The sequence below is a fragment of the Brassica napus genome, chromosome A6 (assembly GCF_020379485.1).
Source record: "Brassica napus cultivar Da-Ae chromosome A6, Da-Ae, whole genome shotgun sequence".
Taxonomy (NCBI): Eukaryota; Viridiplantae; Streptophyta; class Magnoliopsida; order Brassicales; family Brassicaceae; genus Brassica; species Brassica napus.
In genome coordinates this window covers 772,339-789,473 of record NC_063439.1, presented here as the reverse complement: position 1 = coordinate 789,473, position 17,135 = coordinate 772,339, and the positions used below count along the sequence as shown (strand labels likewise).

At 32.2% G+C, this 17,135-nt stretch overlaps 2 protein-coding genes across 2 annotated transcripts; both read right to left on the bottom strand.

Annotated features, from left to right (window-relative positions):
- Positions 1-153: 153 nt before the first annotated feature.
- LOC106345939 (translation initiation factor IF-2-like) lies at positions 154-2,682 on the bottom strand. The gene is made up of 4 exons (XM_013785165.3): positions 1,433-2,682; positions 829-978; positions 552-737; positions 154-466 (listed from the first exon to the last, which is right to left on the bottom strand). The coding sequence occupies exons 1-4, from the start codon at positions 2,609-2,611 to the stop codon at positions 386-388; spliced, it is 1,596 nt and encodes a 531-aa protein (XP_013640619.1). The 5' UTR covers positions 2,612-2,682; the 3' UTR covers positions 154-385.
- Positions 2,683-2,913: 231 nt separating this feature from the next.
- LOC106345940 (polyadenylate-binding protein-interacting protein 8-like) lies at positions 2,914-5,256 on the bottom strand. Its single transcript, XM_013785166.3, has 10 exons — positions 4,697-5,256; positions 4,338-4,454; positions 4,215-4,259; positions 4,063-4,135; positions 3,879-3,991; positions 3,745-3,804; positions 3,618-3,665; positions 3,475-3,543; positions 3,272-3,333; positions 2,914-3,195 (listed from the first exon to the last, which is right to left on the bottom strand). Exons 1-10 carry the CDS (start codon positions 4,922-4,924, stop codon positions 3,135-3,137), a joined length of 876 nt encoding a protein of 291 aa, XP_013640620.1. The 5' UTR covers positions 4,925-5,256; the 3' UTR covers positions 2,914-3,134.
- Between the last annotated feature and the right edge of the window lie 11,879 nt (positions 5,257-17,135).

Genomic DNA, 17,135 nt, shown 5'->3' with positions numbered 1-17,135 from the left:
TGGTAATATCAATCTACAATCAGAAAATGTAAATTTTCTTCTTGTTTAAATATCAAGTAAACAAAACATGTAAATGTATAAAGGTCAGGTCAACTCGAGAATGATCCCAGCAGCACTTGTGAATACCATGAATATTCTATTAGATACGTCATGTGTGCAAACAAAACTTGATATTTAGGAAAACGATCTCTGGAGTTACAAAATCGAAAGAACAATGCCATTATTATGGAAAACCTTGACAACGTATAATGAAAAAAAGGTGAAAGGCGAGACCTTTCAAAGGCCAAACTATTGTTCAAGTAGAGGCAAGATTCTTCATTCGAATCTAAACTTAGTTGCGACGATTAAGCTTTTAAGAATGTTTTTGAAACCTTAAGTTCTCTCTCTATTTGTAGTTCTGAGACACCTCCAAAACGAGCTTGTCCATGAACTGGTACTTCTTATCAAATCCCCACCCAGGATTACTCTGCATTGCCCAAAAAGTTTCAGAATAACATCAATACATCTTCCTTAGAGAAATCTCTGATTAAAAAAACAGAGTGATATCAAACCTTGAGGCTAAGAGCAACACGATCTGCAAATCGTTTCACAGAATCAGGTGCACTTTGGGGAAGTGTTGTAGCAATCCTATCGAGCTCCTCGTTCTGTTTCTTAGCAGTTACCCTATCAGGACCACTGTAGTGATCAACAATCTGTTTCATACGGGGAGCTTCCGCCATCACTTCTTCAATTGCTTCCTGCAAAAAAAAAAAACGAGAAGGTTAAGTGATCAAACGAAACAAAAGTACTGCGTGGATGCATAAAAAAGCAAGCTGAACATTGTTTTACCTCCCATTCTTCTTGATCCTTGATCCCCTCTAAAGCCACTATGAAGGGCTTCACCTTCTCAAGACACTCACGCAGAGGCATTGGTGGCTTCTCATCAATGTCAGGATTTGATCCAAAGTCAGGCATCAAATACTCTGGCTCACACTCAATCTACAAAACAAAGAGGGAGAGACAGAGAAAACTTAGAGACTCAACATCCATTTTCATGCAAAGCCAAACAACAAATAAGGCACTTTCTTCATGTTCCTTTCACTGAAAGACTAAAAACGTAAGATGGCGTGTTAATAGAAACAAGCACAATCTTATACGCTTCAAGGCAGTGTATGAATCAATATTAATAATGATATTGCTTCCTCAATAAATATTCACTATTCCTGATCCTACTCGAAGCGATACTGTCTAGCATCAAACTGTTAACTTCAGAGGCTGTGTTATAAATCTAAGAACATACAAGCACAATCTTCTACGCTTCAAGACGACCACAACCTATGATCTATAACCTATGAATCAATATTAATGACACTGCTTCATCATTATTCACTATTCATGATCAAAATGTAAACTTTTTTTTCTCCAGAGAACACAAAAAAGAGAGAAACTTTACCATGAGATTAGTATCATAAGCATCCACCAAGGCATCATGAGCAGTAGAAGGCAAAGCCCTTTCGCAGATATCCTCATAACCATCAGCTAACTGTGCCATAATCTCATCTCCCATCTTCTTAGCAAACTTCTCTCCATCAGCATTATCTCCAACGAATACACTCAAAGCCTCCTGTTCAGCTTCCTCTTCTTTCTTATCATCTCTCCACCCTTCACCACCTCTCCCCCTGCCTCTCCCTCTCGCTCCTCTCCCCCTTCCCCTGCCTCCTCCTCTTCCCCTCACACCGCCGCCTCCTCCTTCGGCGGCTTCGCCGCGGGAAAGCTGGCTCCTTGCTCTCCTCCCAGCTTCTTCCGGACTCAGTTGGGGTCGTGGAGCTGTATCCTTGGGCGGTTGAGCTCGTTTCTGACGCTGCGGCGGAGGCTGAGGAGAGCGTTGAATGTGGCGGTTGTCTTCATTTTGCACAAAAGGTTTTCCTCGACCTGCTCCACTTCCTAACGCATTGGATATGTTGTTCGGAGCCCCTGGTGGTGGCGGCGAAGTTGCATCCTTTGTAGCCTCAAGCTTCGCAAATGGAGGACTTCCCTGAAAGCCATCCTTAGCTGGTTCAAAACGCCGTTGCTGCGTTTCGAAACGCGGTTGCTGCGATTCAAAACGCGGTTGCTGCGTTTCGTAACGCTGTTGCTGCTGCGGTTCGAAACGCGGTTGTTGCGGTTCGAAACGCGGTTGATGCGGTTCGAAACGCGGTTGATGCGGCTGTGGAGGAGCTGGATGGCGAGGAGGCTCAGGAGAGAAAGGGGAAACGGGGTCTGATCCGAGGGAACCTCTTCCGCGGCCAACGCTATGCGAATCTGGTTTGACGAATGAGGAGAACGGAGGAGAGATCGGATCGGATTGGATCGGGCGGCCACGACCATGACCATAACCTCCTGGAGACTGCGATGAGCCACGTGCTTGACCAACCGGTTCGTTCGTTTTTTCCGGTTCGCGATTGAAACCGAACTGTCCCGCTCCAGCGGCGGGGGATCCGGAACCGCCGCCGCGTCCACGGCCACGGCCAGCGCCGCCGTCGGAGGAGAAGTGAGAAGTAGGTTGGATGAGAAATGGAGTGTGCTTGACTATGGAGGCAAGGCTAAAGCCATTGCTAGGGTTCGAGAATCTTCTTCCAATAGCTCCTCTCATCTGTTAGTGCGATTTGATTACACAATGGCTTTCGATCGAGGAGGACTCGAGGGTTTTTGAGTCACTGTGTTTAATCCGAAAATGGGGTTTTCCGAAACGATGTCGTTTTTGTATATTTTCAAACCAGTCCCTAAAGTTTTTCTATATGCGAGGAAAAGGATGTATACTTTTGATTGATCCCTAAACCCCCCCGTGGTTAGAGCCACCTTTGCTGGTTCGGAGTTAGCAAACCTTAAGCATGGCTTAGCAAGAAATGTAAACCTTAAGCATGGCTTAGAATCAGCTCCAACGAGATCAACAAAAAACAGAAACTAATAATCTTCCATTTTGGGAATGAAGGTATAAATACTCGAATGAGTAACAGAACAAGAACTCAGAAAGTATGTTGATTGTTTGGTTGGTTTTGTCTCCACATACTACAGAACTGGGAGATGTCTAGAAAATAATTAAAATGCCAAATTAAAAACGAAGTGTTTGCATCACTCTCCTTCATCAACAAAGCCTCTTCGGTTCTGTTTCTCTCCTAGTTTGTGGATGGTGATCGAGTGAATCGTGATCTCACTGGTGTCTTTGAAGGACTTACCCTGAAGATATTTTAAAAAACAAGGTTTCAGTATATCATGTTTTAATATTCAGCCAAAGATTAAATGCAAAATGTACCTTATCGGCTGAGATCCTAAGACTACTCCGCTGCAGTTCAGCGCCGCAACTGCACTCTCTGCCTATATTTCATCCCCAAAGCCAAAAAAAAAACATATTTAGTTCTTCGGTAAAACTAAGAATCACAAGCCTTTCAAACTGACTTTATCTACTTGTAAAAGAAGACACAAAAGCTCATGTTTTGAAGACAGCAGGGAGCTTACAATGGCAAATTCAACAAAAGCAATACGAGTAGAATGCAACTGGTCACCAAGAAGCCTTATGCGAGTAACCTGTTTAATATAAGAAGAAAATCTTATTTGTTGCATTTTACAAACTTCATATTGTATTGTAGCTCTAGACTGACCTCACCGCAGGCAGACTCAAAGAAGATTCTGACATCATCTTCAGTGGCCTGCAAAAGTTTTAAAACAAGTCATCTTAAAAACTGAGAACAAGTACACAAAATGCATAAACAGGGAACAAGTGTTTACATTCTTGTCGACATTAGTGCAGTAGATGGTCCTTGTACACTTCTCCCTCTCATCTTCTGACTGAACACAACACAAAAAGGAGACATAAAAGTTCAGTTTCCAAACCTCAAAATGGAAACAGTTGTTTACATTACCCTGGGGAGAAATGTGGGATTCACTGGAAGAATAGCAGTCTTGGAAGGCAATACTCTAACTGGGTGATAACCTATCACTGTCCCACCGACACTCAAAGCAGCCCTTGCACCTTCTGCTTGAACCAAACATTCTTACTAATGTAAAATCAAAACTTTTAAAGAAGACAGCTTTAATATAACTTACGGTCATCAGAGAACTCAACAAACGCAAAGCGAAGAACTGAATTTGGATCTCCACAGATTCGACAATCAACAACCTGCAGAAGAAAAGAACACAATGTTAACACTTAACCACACACAAAGAAAAAGGATCTAGCTTGTGGATTTTAAACTTACTTGGCCATAGCTGCTGAACAATCCAGCTAAGACTTCCTCAGTCACCTAAATAGAAAGAAGAATATAGAATTAGAATGATTCAAAATAAAAATCCTAAAGAGAGAGAGAGTTAAGGTAACTTACAGTCTGATCAATGTCAGAGACATAGACTGTTCTTCTAATACTATCATCTCTTTGAGCCTTGGAAGCTCTTCCACCTAACCTAACTTTCCTCCCTTGGTTATTATAATCATTTCTTCTCTGTAATTATACACAAAAACCAAACTTTATAAGGATAATTTAAAAGATCCTCAATTGATGAAATGTTAAGTAAAAACAGAAACTTTCTCTCTGAAAATTATCAAACAAAACCTCCAAAGCTAGAGACTTTTTATCATAATCAAGAACCCAAACTAAAACATCATCACATAAGCAGCCAATGAAATTCATTTACAGTTTCAACAACAACCCAACAAAAAAAAATCAAACTTTTTTTTTGTTACCCTGCTGCCATCTTTTTTGTAGAATTCTTCAACACCAGATTGCTTCTTAGTGATGGCAAAATCACCAGAAGACAGAGACTGGTTATTGTTCTTCTTCTTGTAAGAAGGGATAAACTCCTTAGCTTCAGGATTCAGTTTCTTCACTTGATCAGACTCCTCCGGTTTCACCAAGCTATTCTCAATTCCCTCACCAACACCAGAATCCACACTCTCAGTGATCGCAGCCATTTTAGATCGGAGATTCCCAAATACAACAACCCAAAGATTGATAAAGTTTCCAACTTTTTTGTGGGGTAAAGATTCAAACTTTTGGATGAGAGAAACTAAAACCAAAGAAGATTGGGTAAAATCGAGAAATGAGAGTTATCAGTGAAGACCCATTTAACAGAATTATAATCACAAGCAGACGAGAATAATGGTTGATCGTTAGATATATATAAATGTGATTCGGAAAGCTGAAGCGGTGGTTTCAGACGGTAGCTATAGAGAGAAGACGAGGAAGACGGAATGATGGGTTTTTGGCCTTTTCTACTCTCTCCACCCAAGACCGCTTCTCTTCTCTTGTTTTCAGTAGAAAATTTGTTTTTTTTTTAATAATTAATATACTTTAACAAATAGAGCTCTTTTTCATGGTAAATGAACATTGTTCAATTGTTTTTATCAATTAATTTAGTAAAACTTCATAATACTCCCTAAATCGATGCAATAACCACTATAAAGTTATTATTTTCTTGACAAACGGAGACGACAAAAGCTTCAAACCTCTTTGAACGTCATCATATGTTAGTGCAGGATGCAACTAGGCATTAAAACAATATTGTCATATTTTTTGAAATTTTCTCAAAATCTATGGGCTAACCCCTACAAAAATATTGAGTTTTTGGTAAATACTTTATATACTGAAGCCTATAATCTTTAGTGTTGTTTTAATTCATCATTTGTATTAATGTATGCTAAACTCTTTTTCATGGTAAATGAGCATCGTTCAATAGTTTTTATCAAATAATTTAGTAAAACTTCATAATACCCCCAAAATCGATGGAATAACCACTATAAAATTATTATTTTCTTGATAAACGGAGACGACAAAGGCTCTAAACCTCTTTGAACATCATCATATGTTAGTGCAGGATGCAACTAGGCATTAAAATATTATTGTTATATTTTTTGAAATTTTCTCAAAATCTATGGGCTAACCCCTACAAAAATATTGTGTTTTTGGTAAATACTTTATATACTGAAGCCAATAATCTTTAGTGTTGTTTTGAAATTTCTACCATATTCTACATTTGTATTAATGTATGCTAAGCTCTTTTTCATGGTAAATGAGCATCTTTCAATAGTTTTTATCAAATAATTTAATAAAACTTCATAATACTCCCTAAATCGATGGAATAACCACATCAAAGTTATTCTTTTATTGATAAACGGAGACGGAAAAAGGCTTCAAACCTCTTTGAACATCATCATATATTAGTGCAGGATGCAACTAGGCATTAAAACAATATTCTCATATTTTTTGACATTTTCTCAAAATCTATGGGCCTATAATCTTTAGTGTTGTTTTAAAATTTCTACCATATTCTTCATTTGTATTAATGTATGCTAAACTCCTTTTCATGGTAAATGAGCATCGTTCAATAGTTTTTATCAAATAATTTAGTAAAACTTCATAATACCCCCAAAATCTATGGAATAACCACTATAAAGTTATTATTTTCTTGATAAACGGAGACGACAAAGGCTCAAAACCTCTTTGAACATCATCATATGTTAGTGCAGGATGCAACTAGGCATTAAAACAATATTTTCATATTTTTTGAAATTTTCTCAAAATCCATGGGCTAACCCCTACAAAAATATTGAGTTTTTGGTAAATACTTTATATACTGAAGCCTATAATCTTTAGTGTTGTTTTAAAATTTCTACCATATTCTTCATTTGTATTAATGTATGCTAAACTCCTTTTCATGGTAAATGAGCATCGTTCAATAGTTTTTATCAAATAATTTAGTAAAACTTCATAATACCCCCAAAATCGATGGAATAACCACTATAAAGTTTTTATTTTCTTGATAAACGGAGACGACAAAGGCTCCAAACCTCTTTGAACATCATCATATGTTAGTGCAGGATGCAACTAGGCATTAAAACAATATTGTCATATTTTTGAAATTTTCTCAAAATCTATGGGCTAACAACCCTACAAAAATATTGAGTTTTTGGTAAATACTTTATATACTGAAGCCTATAATCTTTAGTGTTGTTTTAAAATTTATACCATATTCTACATTTGTATTAATGTATGCTAAACTCTTTTTCATGGTAAATGAGCATCGTTCAATAGTTTTTATCAAATAATTTAGTAAAACTTCATAATACCCCCAAATCGATGGAATAACCACTATAAAGTTATTATTTTCTTGATAAACGGAGACGACAAAGGCTCCAAACCTCTTTGAACATCATCATATGTTAGTGCAGGATGCAACTAGGCATTAAAACAATATTGTCATATTTTTTGAAATTTTCTCAAAATCTATGGGCTAACCCCTACAAAAATATTGAGTTTTTGGTAAATACTTTATATACTGAAGCCTATAATCTTTAGTGTTGTTTTAAAATTTCTACCATATTCTACATTTGTATTAATGTATGCTAAACTCTTTTTCATGGTAAATGAGCATCGTTCAATTGTTTTTATCAAATAATTTAGTAAAACTTCATAATACCCCCTAAATCGATGGAATAACCACTATAAAGTTATTATTTTCTTGATAAACGGAGACGACAAAGGCTCCAAACCTCTTTGAACATCATCATATGTTAGTGCAGGATGCAACTAGGCATTAAAACAATATTGTCATATTTTTGAAATTTTCTCAAAATCTATGGGCTAACCCCTACAAAAATATTGAGTTTTTGGTAAATACTTTATATACTGAAGCCTATAATCTTTAGTGTTGTTTTAAAATTTCTACCATATTCTACATTTGTATTAATGTATGCTAAACTCTTTTTCATGGTAAATGAGCATCTTCAATTGTTTTTATCAATAATTTAGTAAAACTTCATAATACCCCCTAAATCGATGGAATAACCACTATAAAGTTATTATTTTCTTGATAAACGGAGACGACAAAGGCTCCAAACCTCTTTGAACATCATCATATGTTAGTGCAGGATGCAACTAGGCATTAAAACAATATTGTCATATTTTTTGAAATTTTCTCAAAATCTATGGGCTAACCCCTACAAAAATATTGAGTTTTTGGTAAATACTTTATATACTGAAGCCTATAATCTTTAGTGTTGTTTTAAAATTTCTACCATATTCTACATTTGTATTAATGTATGCTAAACTCTTTTTCATGGTAAATGAGCATCATTCAATTGTTTTTATCAATTAATTTAGTAAAACTTCATAATACCCCTAAATCGATGGAATAACCACTATAAAATTATTATTTTCTTGATAAACGGAGAGCACAAAGCTCCAAACCTCTTTGAACATCATCATATGTTAGTGCAGGATGCAACTAGGCATTAAAACAATATTGTCATATTTTTTGAAATTTTCTCAAAATCTATGGGCTAACCCCTACAAAAATATTGAGTTTTTGGTAAATACTTTATATACTGAAGCCTATAATCTTTAGTGTTGTTTTAAAATTTCTACCATATTCTACATTTGTATTAATGTATGCTAAACTCTTTTTCATGGTAAATGAGCATCGTTCAATGTTTTTATCAATTAATTTAGTAAAACTTCATAATACCTCCTAAATCGATGGAATAACCACTATAAAGTTATTATTTTCTTGATAAACGGAGACGACAAAGGCTCCAAACCTCTTTGAACATCATCATATGTTAGTGCAGGATGCAACTAGGCATTAAAACAATATTGTCATATTTTTTGAAATTTTCTCAAAATCTATGGGCTAACCCCTACAAAAATATTGAGTTTTTGGTAAATACTTTATATACTGAAGCCTATAATCTTTAGTGTTGTTTTAAAATTTATACCATATTCTACATTTGTATTAATGTATGCTAAACTATTTTTTCATGGTAAATGAGCATCGTTCAATTGTTTTTATCAAATAATTTAGTAAAACTTCATAATACCCCCTAAATCGATGGAATAACCACTATAAAATTATTATTTTCTTGATAAACGGAGACGACAAAGGCTCCAAACCTCTTTGAACATCATCATATGTTAGTGCAGGATGCAACTAGGCATTAAAACAATATTGTCATATTTTTTGAAATTTTCTCAAAATCTATGGGCTAACCCCTACAAAAATATTGAGTTTTTGGTAAATACTTTATATACTGAAGCCTATAATCTTTAGTGTTTTAAAATTTATACCAAATTCTACATTTGTATTAATGTATGCTAAACTCTTTTTCATGGTAAATGAGCATCGTTCAATTGTTTTTATCAAATAATTTAGTAAAACTTCATAATACCCCCTAAATCGATGGAATAACCACTATAAAGTTATTATTTTCTTGATAAACGGAGACGACAAAGGCTCCAAACCTCTTTGAACATCATCATATGTTAGTGCAGGATGCAACTAGGCATTAAAAAAATATTGTCATATTTTTTGAAATTTTCTCAAAATCTATGGGCTAACCCCTACAAAAATATTGAGTTTTTGGTAAATACTTTATATACTGAAGCCTATAATCTTTAGTGTTGTTTTAAAATTTCTACCATATTCTACATTTGTATTAATGTATGCTAAACTCTTTTTCATGGTAAATGAGCATCTTTCAATTGTTTTTATCAAATAATTTAATAAAACTTCATAATACTCCCTAAATCGATGGAATAACCACTATAAAATTATTATTTCTTGATAAACGGAGACGACAAAGGCTCCAAACCTCTTTGAACATCATCATATGTTAGTGCAGGATGCAACTAGGCATTAAAACAATATTGTCATATTTTTTGAAATTTTCTCAAAATCTATGGGCTAACCCCTACAAAAATATTGAGTTTTTGGTAAATACTTTATATACTGAAGCCTATAATCTTTAGTGTTGTTTTAAAATTTCTACCATATTCTACATTTGTATTAATGTATGCTAAACTCTTTTTCATGGTAAATGAGCATCGTTCAATTGTTTTTATCAATTAATTTAGTAAAACTTCATAATACCCCTAAATCGATGGAATAACCACTATAAAATTATTATTTTCTTGATAAACGGAGAGCACAAAGGCTCCAAACCTCTTTGAACATCATCATATGTTAGTGCAGGATGCAACTAGGCATTAAAACAATATTGTCATATTTTTTGAAATTTTCTCAAAATCTATGGGCTAACCCCTACAAAAATATTGAGTTTTGGTAAATACTTTATATACTGAAGCCTATAATCTTTAGTGTTTTTTTAAAATTTCTACCATATTCTACATTTGTATTAATGTATGCTAAACTCTTTTTCATGGTAAATGAGCATCGTTCAATGTTTTTATCAATTAATTTAGTAAAACTTCATAATACTCCCTAAATCGATGGAATAACCACTATAAAATTATTATTTTCTTGATAAACGGAGAGCACAAAGGCTCCAAACCTCTTTGAACATCATCATATGTTAGTGCAGGATGCAACTAGGCATTAAAACAATATTGTCATATTTTTTGAAATTTTCTCAAAATCTATGGGCTAACCCCTACAAAAATATTGAGTTTTTGGTAAATACTTTATATACTGAAGCCTATAATCTTTAGTGTTGTTTTAAAATTTCTACCATATTCTACATTTGTATTAATGTATGCTAAACTCTTTTCATGGTAAATGAGCATCGTTCAATTGTTTTTATCAAATAATTTAATAAAATTTCATAATACTCCCTAAATCGATGGAATAACCACTATAAATATTATTTTCTTGATAAACAGAGACGACAAAGGCTCCAAACCTCTTTGAACATCATCATATGTTAGTGCAGGATGCAACTAGGCATTAAAACAATATTGTCATATTTTTTGAAATTTTCTCAAAATCTATGGGCTAACCCCTACAAAAATATTGAGTTTTTGGTAAATACTTTATATATTGAAGCCTATAATCTTTAGTGTTGTTTTAAAATTTCTACCATATTCTACATTTGTATTAATGTATGCTAAACTCTTTTTCATGGTAAATGAGCATCGTTCAATTGTTTTTATCAATTAATTTAGTAAAACTTCATAATACCCCCTAAATCGATGGAATAACCACTATAAAATTATTATTTTCTTGATAAACGGAGAGCACAAAGGCTCCAAACCTCTTTGAACATCATCATATGTTAGTGCAGGATGCAACTAGGCATTAAAACAATATTGTCATATTTTTGAAATTTTCTCAAAATCTATGGGCTAACCCCTACAAAAATATTGAGTTTTTGGTAAATACTTTATATACTGAAGCCTATAATCTTTAGTGTTTTTTAAAATTTCTACCATATTCTACATTTGTATTAATGTATGCTAATCTATTTTCATGGTAAATGAGCATCGTTCAATGGTTTTTATCAATTAATTTAGTAAAACTTCATAATACTCCCTAAATCGATGGAATAACCACTATAAAATTATTATTTTCTTGATAAACGGAGAGCACAAAGGCTCCAAACCTCTTTGAACATCATCATATGTTAGTGCAGGATGCAACTAGGCATTAAAACAATATTTCATATTTTTTGAAATTTTCTCAAAATCTATGGGCACCCCTACAAAAATATTGAGTTTTTGGTAAATACTTTATATACTGAAGCCTATAATCTTTAGTGTTGTTTTAAAATTTCTACCATATTCTACATTTGTATTAATGTATGCTAAACTCTTTTTCATGGTAAATGAGCATCGTTCAATTGTTTTTATCAATTAATTTAGTAAAACTTCATAATACCCCCTAAATCGATGGAATAACCACTATAAAATTATTATTTTCTTGATAAACGGAGAGCACAAAGGCTCCAAACCTCTTTGAACATCATCATATGTTAGTGCAGGATGCAACTAGGCATTAAAACAATATTGTCATATTTTTGAAATTTTCTCAAAATCTATGGGCTAACCCCTACAAAAATATTGAGTTTTTGGTAAATACTTTATATATTAAAGCCTATAATCTTTAGTGTTTTTTAAAATTTCTATCATATTCTACATTTGTATTAATGTATGCTAAACTCTTTTTCATGGTAAATGAGCATCGTTCAATGTTTTTATCAATTAATTAGTAAAACTTCATAATACTCCCTAAATCGATGGAATAACCACTATAAAATTATTATTTCTTGATAAACGGAGAGACACAAAGGCTCCAAACCTCTTTGAACATCATCATATGTTAGTGCAGGATGCAACTAGGCATTAAAACAATATTGTCATATTTTTGAAATTTTCTCAAAATCTATGGGCTAACCCCTACAAAAATATTGAGTTTTTGGTAAATACTTTATATACTGAAGCCTATAATCTTTAGTGTTGTTTTAAAATTTATACCATATTCTACATTTGTATTAATGTATGCTAAACTCTTTTTCATGGTAAATGAGCATCGTTCAATTGTTTTTATCAAATAATTTAGTAAAACTTCATAATACCCCCAAAATCGATGGAATAACCACTATAAAGTTATTATTTTCTTGATAAACGGAGACGACAAAGGCTCCAAACCTCTTTGAACATCATCATATGTTAGTGCAGGATGCAACTAGGCATTAAAACAATATTGTCATATTTTTGAAATTTTCTCAAAATCTATGGGCTAACCCCTACAAAAATATTGAGTTTTTGGTAAATACTTTATATACTGAAGCCTATAATCTTTAGTGTTGTTTTAAAATTTATACCATATTCTACATTTGTATTAATGTATGCTAAACTCTTTTTCATGGTAAATGAGCATCGTTCAATTGTTTTTATCAAATAATTTAGTAAAACTTCATAATACTCCCTAAATCGATGGAATAACCACTATAAAATTATTATTTTCTTGATAAACGGAGACGACAAAGGCTCCAAACCTCTTTGAACATCATCATATGTTAGTGCAGGATGCAACTAGGCATTAAAACAATATTGTCATATTTTTGAAATTTTCTCAAAATCTATGGGCTAACCCCTACAAAAATATTGAGTTTTTGGTAAATACTTTATATACTGAAGCCTATAATCTTTAGTGTTGTTTTAAAATTTATACCATATTCTACATTTGTATTAATGTATGCTAAACTCTTTTTCATGGTAAATGAGCATCGTTCAATTGTTTTTATCAAATAATTTAGTAAAACTTCATAATACCCCCAAAATCGATGGAATAACCACTATAAAGTTATTATTTTCTTGATAAACGGAGACGACAAAGGCTCCAAACCTCTTTGAACATCATCATATGTTAGTGCAGGATGCAACTAGGCATTAAAACAATATTGTCATATTTTTTGAAATTTTCTCAAAATCTATGGGCTAACCCTACAAAAATATTGAGTTTTGGTAAATACTTTATATACTGAAGCCTATAATCTTTAGTGTTTTAAAATTTCTACCATATTCTACATTTGTATTAATGTATGCTAAACTCTTTTTCATGGTAAATGAGCATCTTTCAATTGTTTTTATCAAATAATTTAGTAAAACTTCATAATACCCCCTAAATCGATGGAATAACCACTATAAAGTTATTATTTTCTTGATAAACGGAGACGACAAAGGCTCCAAACCTCTTTGAACATCATCATATGTTAGTGCAGGATGCAACTAGGCATTAAAACAATATTGTCATATTTTTGAAATTTTCTCAAAATCTATGGGCTAACCCCTACAAAAATATTGAGTTTTTGGTAAATACTTTATATACTGAAGCCTATAATCTTTAGTGTTGTTTTAAATTTCTACCATATTCTACATTTGTATTAATGTATGCTAAACTCTTTTCATGGTAAATGAGCATCTTTCAATTGTTTTTATCAAATAATTTATAAAACTTCATAATACTCCCTAAATCGATGGAATAACCACTATAAATTATTTTTCTTGATAAACGGAGACGACAAAGGCTCCAAACCTCTTTGAACATCATCATATGTTAGTGCAGGATGCAACTAGGCATTAAAACAATATTGTCATATTTTTTGAAATTTTCTCAAAATCTATGGGCTAACCCCTACAAAAATATTGAGTTTTTGGTAAATACTTTATATACTGAAGCCTATAATCTTTAGTGTTGTTTTAAAATTTCTACCATATTCTACATTTGTATTAATGTATGCTAAACTCTTTTTCATGGTAAATGAGCATCGTTCAATGTTTTTATCAATTAATTTAGTAAAACTTCATAATACCCCTAAATCGATGGAATAACCACTATAAAATTATTTTTTCTTGATAAACGGAGAGCACAAAGGCTCCAACCTCTTTGAACATCATCATATGTTAGTGCAGGATGCAACTAGGCATTAAAACAATATTGTCATATTTTTTGAAATTTCTCAAAATCTATGGGCTAACCCCTACAAAAATATTGAGTTTTTGGTAAATACTTTATATACTGAAGCCTATAATCTTTAGTGTTGTTTTAAAATTTCTACCATATTCTACATTTGTATTAATGTATGCTAAACTCTTTTTCATGGTAAATGAGCATCGTTCAATGGTTTTATCAATTAATTTAATAAAACTTCATAATACTCCCTAAATCGATGGAATAACCATTATAAATTATTATTTTCTTGATAAACGGAGAGCACAAAGGCTCCAAACCTCTTTGAACATCATCATATGTTAGTGCAGGATGCAACTAGGTATTAAAACAATATTGTCATATTTTTTGAAATTTTCTCAAAATCTATGGGCTACCCCTACAAAAATATTGAGTTTTGGTAAATACTTTATATACTGAAGCCTATAATCTTTGGTGTTGTTTTAAAATTTGTACCATATTCTACATTTGTATTAATGTATGCTAAACTCTTTTTCATGTAAATGAGCATCGTTCAATGGTTTTTATCAATTAATTTAGTAAAACTTCATAATGCCTCCTAAATCGATGGAATAACCACTATAAAATTATTATTTTCTTGATAAACGGAGAGCACAAGGCTCCAAACCTCTTTGAACATCATCATATGTTAGTGCAGGATGCAACTAGGCATTAAAAAACAATATTCATATTTTTTGAAATTTCTCAAAATCTATGGGCTAACCCCTACAAAAATATTGAGTTTTGGTAAATACTTATATACTGAAGCCTATAATCTTTAGTGTTGTTTTAAAATTTCTACCATATTCTACATTGTATTAATGTATGCTAAACTCTTTTTCATGGTAAATGAGCATCGTTCAATGGTTTTATCAATTATTTAGTAAAACTTCATAATACCTCCTAAATCGATGGAATAACCACTATAAATTATTATTTCTTGATAAACGGAGAGCACAAAGGCTCCAAACCTCTTTGAACATCATCATATGTTAGTGCAGGATGAACTAGGCATTAAAACAATATTGTCATATTTTTTGAAATTTCTCAAAATCTATGGGCTAACCCTACAAAAATATTGAGTTTTGGTAAATACTTTATATACTGAAGCCTATAATCTTTAGTGTTGTTTTAAAATTTTCACCATATTCTACATTTGTATTAATGTATGCTAAACTCTTTTCATGGTAAATGAGCATCGTTCAATGGTTTTTATCAATTAATTTAGTAAAACTTCATAATACCCCTAATCGATGGAATAACCACTATAAAATATTATTTTCTTGATAAACGGAGAGCACAAAGGCTCCAAACCTCTTTGAACATCATCATATGTTAGTGCAGGATGCAACTAGGCATTAAAACAATATTGTCATATTTTTTGAATTTTCTCAAAATCTATGGGCTAACCCCTACAAAAATATTGAGTTTTTGGTAAATACTTTATATACTGAAGCCTATAATCTTTAGTGTGTTTTAAAATTTCTACCATATTCTACATTTGTATTAATGTATGCTAAACTCTTTTTCATGTAAATGAGCATCGTTCAATTGTTTTATCAAATAATTTAGTAAAACTTCATAAATCCCCCAAATCGATGGAATGAATAACCACTATAAAATTATTATTTTCTTGATAAACGGAGAGACAAAGGCTCCAAACCTCTTTGAACATCATCATATGTTAGTGCAGGATGCAACTAGGCATTAAAACAATATTGTCATTATTTTGAAAATTTCTCAAAATCTATGGCTAACCCCTACAAAAATATTGAGTTTTGGTAAATACTTTATATACTGAAGCCTATAATCTTTAGTGTTGTTTAAAAATTTATACCATATTCTACATTTGTATTAATGTATGCTAAACTCTTTTTCATGGTAAATGAGCATCGTTCAATTGTTTTATCAATTAATTAGTAAAACTTCATAAACCCCTAAATCGATGGAATAACCACTATAAATTTTATTTTCTTGATAAACGGAGACGACAAAGGCTCCAAACCTCTTTGAACATCATCATATGTTAGTGCAGGATGCAACTAGGCATTAAAACAATATTGTCATATTTTTTGAAATTTTCTCAAAATCTATGGGCTAACCCCTACAAAAATATGAGTTTTTGGTAAATATTTATATACTGAAGCCTATAATTTTAGTGTTGTTTAAAATATACCATATTCTACATTTGTATTAATGTATGCTAAACTCTTTTCATGGTAAATGAGCATCGTTCAATTGTTTTTATCAAATAATTAGTAAAACTTCATAATACCCCAAAATCGATGGAATAACCACTATAAAGTTATTATTTTCTGATAAAGGAGACGACAAAGGCTCCAAACCTTTTTGAACATCATCATATGTTAGTGCAGGATGCAACTAGGCATTAAAACAATATTGTCATATTTTTGAAATTTTCTCAAAATATGGGCTAACCCTACAAAATATTGAGTTTTTGGTAAATATTTTATATACTGAAGGATAATCTTTGTGTTGTTTTTAAATTTATACCATATTTACATTTGTATTAATGTATGCAAACTCTTTTCATGGTAAATGAGCATCTTTCAATGTTTTATCAAATATTTAGTAAAAACTTCATAATACCCCCTAAATCGATGGAATAACCACTATAAAAGTATTATTTCTTGATAAACGGAGACGAAAAAGGCTCCAAACCTCTTTGAACATAATCATATGTTAGTGCAGGATGCAAACTAGGCATTATTAAAAAAAATATTTCATATTTTTGAAATTTTCTCAAATCTATGGGCTAACCCCTACAAAAATATTGAGTTTTGGTAAATACTTATATACTGAAGCCTATAATTTTAGTGTTGTTTTAAAATTTTATACCATATCCTACATTGTATTAATGTTGACTAAACTCTTTCATGTAAATGAGCATCTGTCAATAGTTTTTATCAAATAATTTAGTT